This window comes from Lupinus angustifolius, chromosome LG10, assembly GCF_001865875.1.
Source record: "Lupinus angustifolius cultivar Tanjil chromosome LG10, LupAngTanjil_v1.0, whole genome shotgun sequence".
Taxonomy (NCBI): domain Eukaryota; kingdom Viridiplantae; phylum Streptophyta; class Magnoliopsida; order Fabales; family Fabaceae; genus Lupinus; species Lupinus angustifolius.
In genome coordinates this window covers 14076999-14082556 of record NC_032018.1, presented here as the reverse complement: position 1 = coordinate 14082556, position 5558 = coordinate 14076999, and the positions used below count along the sequence as shown (strand labels likewise).

Sequence of the window (5558 nt, the reverse complement as noted above, 5' to 3'; positions counted from 1 at the left end):
CCAATAAGTGTCGCTCCCAGAAATAGAACCCTCAACCTTGAAATCAAGTACAGTCTTACATCACTAGACTGACACTTTATTGGTACTTGAATTAACCGATTAAATTAGGGCTAATAAGTAGTAGATTTTTTAAATTTTAATTGAATATGATTTTTATTTAATTTTGCTAAATAATATATATATATATATATATATATATAATTAGTAAACTAAAAGCTAGAGAATTCTTGTGGCAACCGCAGTATATACGGGGCTATGTTGGTGTTTATCTTCAAGTAGAATTTTATGAAGTGATAAGCAGGAATGAAGAATTTTTAAAAGCCTTAAATTTGTGATAAAAAAATAACACAGTCCAGGTTGAAATAGGATAATAAATACTTGAGTCTCTCCTCCATTTAATCTACCCGGCTTGAATCTAATGTATCCCTCTATTTCGTCATCATTTTGTATGATGGACCTAATATACTTAAGTCGTAAAACTTGTCGTGTGCTATGAAAGTCGTGAACTTTCAAAGCTTATTTCCACATCTCTAACTTCCCTTGTATTCCGCTCTCGACTCTGCAAGTAGGACTAATTCATCTACAAAAAGCATATGCATCGTGACATCTGATCTTGGAAATGCTTAGTAAGCACATCCACGATATTTAAAGCTAACTAATACAAAATAAACCACCATAAGCACTAGGTTTCCTCAAATATAATTCTTCCATATGTAAGCTTAAGAAGTGGTTATAGAAATCAAAGGTCCTCATTGGCTCATTCTCTATTACCATATGAGAACCTTATGAATACATGATAGCAGGAAAAACAAAAGGAGAGAACCTTATTGAACCTGAATCATGAAGTCCTTGTATAATGTGTTAGGAACACCTTCAAGAGCAGATGCAACAGCATAAGCATACCTATATGAACAATACAAAATAAGATAACAAGTCTTGTAATACTTCGGTTAAGAAAGGATAACATGTATTAGAGAGACAAGAAGATAAAATTACATTTCAAGCACCCATCCGAAAGCTTCATCGGTTTTAGGATCTTTCTTCATTGCCAAGGAAACATTCATCCAAGTAGGAGCAATCCTCTTAAGGGATTCCTAACATTCTTCCAAATAAAATTAAAATGTTGCTCAAAATCAAAAGAGTAGTCATAATTACCATCGAAAACAAATCAACCGATACCTTGCTGACAATAACAGGCGAGTTCCCGATTGGATCTATATTGGTTATTGGTCCTTTATCCTCAGAGAAGTACTTCCTTAGAACATTCTCATACTTCTTAGGTTCAATATAAAAGAAAGGGAATGCAGCACCATGCTCTTTTGTAGCTAAGTTGGGTATAGGTTTGACAATTATATGATCTGGTTCTGACATCAATATGTAACTGATATACAGCACAAGCAACCAAAGTCAACCAATATCCATAAAAAGTGAAAAACAAACAAAAAAATCACATTTTTTATTATAAAGTAAAACATACTCTTCTTTAATATCTGCTTGTTGAAGCCATTGTACAAATGCCCATGGTCTGTTAAGTACTACGTAACCCTGTTTGATAGTGATGAGTAAGGTTGCATCTACAAATAATAATAATAAATACATATTTCACTCCCTCGTATTTTCCGACCTTAACAGTGTTTGGTCCTTCAAATGGGTCAAATTGGTCCTTTAGCTTGCTTTATAATACTTGATATAAACTAATTTATCCTAGAAAGGACTAGTTTGACTTACATTTGAAATTTTTGGAATTAGATTAGATTTTTTTGAGGGTCAAACTGGTAAGGTCGAAAAACATACAAATTGAAATGAGTATTTTCTGTAATAATAAATAGAGAGAGAGAGAGAGAAAGGTAGAAACCTGATCCATTCCTGAGGGTAAAGGATCAGCAACAAATGTAGGGATCTCATCCATGAACTGATCAGGTTTACCAGAATGAAGAATTCTAGTGAAACCACCCATTCCAGATTCAGCATCAGCATCATCATGATCATGATTACCCATTTCCTTAAACTTCTTGAACCAATAATACATGACCCTACACTGCCACGTGTTGTAGACAGAATCAGCAGAAGTTACAGCAGTATGAAACAACAACTTCCTCTTGTTGTTGTTGTTGTTTGAGGATGATGATGTTTTTGTTTGAAGAGAATAAGGTTTAGGGAAATCTTGTTTGAGTGTTGCATTGGAAGAGATTATGATGTTGTATGTGATTAATGCTACTGAGAATGTTATTAGACCTGTTAAAAATAAATTACCCAAACCCATTTCTCTTTCTCTTTCTCTTTTTTTCTTCTTCTTTCAACAAATTGCTTTGTTATTAATACTTGTTCAGAATTCAGATGCAGAACCAAAAATAATGATAATAATGGAGTGAGGTTGAGGCGGCTAAGTCTTGCTGTTATGCTATTCTCTTCCAAAAAGTCGTCTTCCCCTTTTCCTTTTCTATAAATATTTGTGTCTCTCCAACTCATAAATACTTCATTAATCATTAAAAATAATTAATAAATTTAATTATTTTATTAATAATTAATAGGTATGTGGAAAGACTTCTACAAACGTATCTACATTAACATAACTAGTGTGTACAAGCATTTCGTGTCTGCTGGTGAATACTGTGTGATACTACATATTCAATTTTTATATATTTCATTTTTTTGAATTAAAATGTATTTTTGCGTTCGATGTACTTTATATTGTATTTTTTGTGTGATAATGTTTAATTTAAGATGAAATATGTGGTTAATTAATGTATTGGTGGTAGTTCTTAGGATTGTATAGTTTTTTTTGTAAAAATTAAATAATATTAAGGGCAATATAGGAAATGAAAATTACACCATGAGAGAAGTTATTTCAAGTTTTGGCTTTATATACAGTATAGATGAATAAATTTTTGACAATAAAATAAAAATTTAACTAATTCAGAAAAAAATATAAATATAGTTGTCTTTAACCATCACTAGTATTGATAAGTAGGGCAACTCTATTCGCTCTGTCCATAACTATGTCCATGTCCATGTAATATCCATCTAAATTATGGTTGGCATGAGTATGTCTGTTTTTAAATATGACATGAAATATCACACATTTCTCGTTCTAAATATAGGAAACAAAACTAGAAAAACATATCTAATTTTATATGAGAAAAAGATATATGCATTGATAGTACATGCATTTTATATATTGTCATTGCATCATTCGCTATTGATATTTAAATTTTGTTGACTTTTAAAAAAATCTAAATGAACAGTAGATGGTGAAGTGCATGTGTATAAATCTTTACACAGTCAGTATATAGATTTTACACTCACTTTATATATATTTTATACAAAATAAACAATATATATTTTACATATAAGTATGTAAGTTATTTATCATATTAAACAATCATACAAATAAAACAATTCATACAAAATATAAATGTATATATAAGGTAAAATATGCATGGTATATAATTTATATACAAAATACAAAAGGAATTATACATAGGTATATATAATATACAAAATACAAATGCATATGCATAATAAAAAAATATTATTCTTACATTTGATATACAAATGCATATATAATAAATGAAACAAACTCTCTCATATTTGACAAAATACATATACATTTGCATATTTAATGATAAACACTTTATCTAATAATGTCTGCAGGCGAACTGGGAATATTGGGCGGGCCACCATTTAGGGCAGAAGTGCACATTTTTCATGTTCTGCCCACCCAATAAGTATGGGCGGGTTCCATGAACTTTGCCCAAATTATCAATGATAACCATAACATATTAAACTAATCTTCACACAAGTTTTTCTAATTTTCATCTCTACTTCCACTACTATGAAAGATGATAAAAATAATAAGATTTTGTTATCTCCTTAACTTTTGAAATTTATGACCTTTATGTTAAATTTAAATAATTTTGTCTTTCAACTAGATCTTCCGAGTTTGGAATCGATTATAAATTTGAGAATATATTAACTTTGTACTCGTACGTATTAAGAGTATATCCTCATTAATAACATAAAAACTTATACCATATATGTGTTTAAATAATTATTATTTTTCTTATTTAATTATTTTTTATTAAAGGACTAATATTATATTTTTCTTATTTTTTATGGTTAACCAAAGTTTGTTTTGCTTCTTAGTATTCTTATGTTAATAGGAAATCAAGACTTACATAGATCTTTGGTAGAAAAATATTTTGTGAATTGAGGTAGCTTTTAATTATATACAAATTGATCTTCTTTTTGGTTGACTAGAAATATTAAGAGAAATGAAGGAGAGAGATTGAAGAGAAACATCAATTTTCTCTTCTTTAGTTTAGTAAAGAAAGCGGGAGGAGAGAAGAGAAGTGATATTACACATGCACAAAATTGTTTCTCTCCACTAGTTCAAACAAAGTTTAGGACAAAAGTTATTTTGGTATGAAATGACAAAACAATCCATAAGCTTTTATGTTTTTAAGCTACATTTTTTATTATATGGATATTTGTATAATTCAAAATTCATATCTACCTATTTCTCATCTCCTTATTTTTACTTTTCTCTTATCAAACAATACAACAATTTACTTTATTACTCATATATTTGTCTCCCTTCCATCTCATTCTCATCTCTCTCCGTCTCAAGGGTGAATCATCTCAAGAGCAAGTGGGGATTGCTGCCTCCCGCCGAATTTTTCAATTTTTCTTTACAATATCTATTTTAACTAAATTGTTAAATAGTGTAATATTTATATAGTGTTAGTATAAAGTTTTATACATAGGTAATGATCATCCACTAGTATATACAATGATGATTAAAAATAAATGATAGATAATGGACTAATGATATATAAAATTCTTACATTGTTAGCGCATTTTTCTCTTTATTAAAATATTTACTTTACCCTCTCAATACTAGCTTGAATTCTAACAATTTCTATAAAACATTTAACATTTATAATATATTTATTTTTGTGTGCAAATTTTGTCCTATGGATTTCAATGAATAAGAGAATATTAGTTTGAGAGGTCAACTTCAATCTTTTATTTTTATGTTATCGGTCATTCAATTTGAAGAGCATCTAAATCATCTCTGAATTAAGCGTAGCTTTTATAAAAATGGGGAAGATCATTTTTAGCTTTTAATTATTCCAATTTCTACAACTATCACAAAAAAAATCATTTTTAGCAATGAGCACAATCAAAATAAGATTACATAGTCAGATAAAAGATAATTTCTTGCAGACAATATGATAATTTATATTGAAAATAAAATATCATGATCTTTTACCTCTAATTCAATGTGTGATGAATATAAGTCTTTAAAATAATAAAGAGAGACACTTTAAATAAATGTATATTTTCTTTAACATATTTAATTGTTAATTGACATTATTTAGAATTAATATATTATTTTAAAACTTTGAAGAATATATATATATATATATATATATATATATATTTCTTTATATTTTATTGTTATTTTATTATTATTAACTTTAATTTTAAATTATAAATTGGTGTGGTAAATAGGAGCTTAGCTCATCTCTACTAGTAGATTTTCCTGTATTAGG

General features: G+C 28.4%; 1 protein-coding gene across 1 annotated transcript; it reads right to left on the bottom strand.

The window, feature by feature from the left end:
* On the bottom strand, nt 224-2367 carry LOC109357800 (hydroxyproline O-arabinosyltransferase 1-like). The gene is made up of 5 exons (XM_019601850.1): nt 1856-2367; nt 1478-1545; nt 1180-1381; nt 997-1094; nt 224-903 (listed from the first exon to the last, which is right to left on the bottom strand). The coding sequence occupies exons 1-5, from the start codon at nt 2261-2263 to the stop codon at nt 825-827; spliced, it is 855 nt and encodes a 284-aa protein (XP_019457395.1). The 5' UTR covers nt 2264-2367; the 3' UTR covers nt 224-824.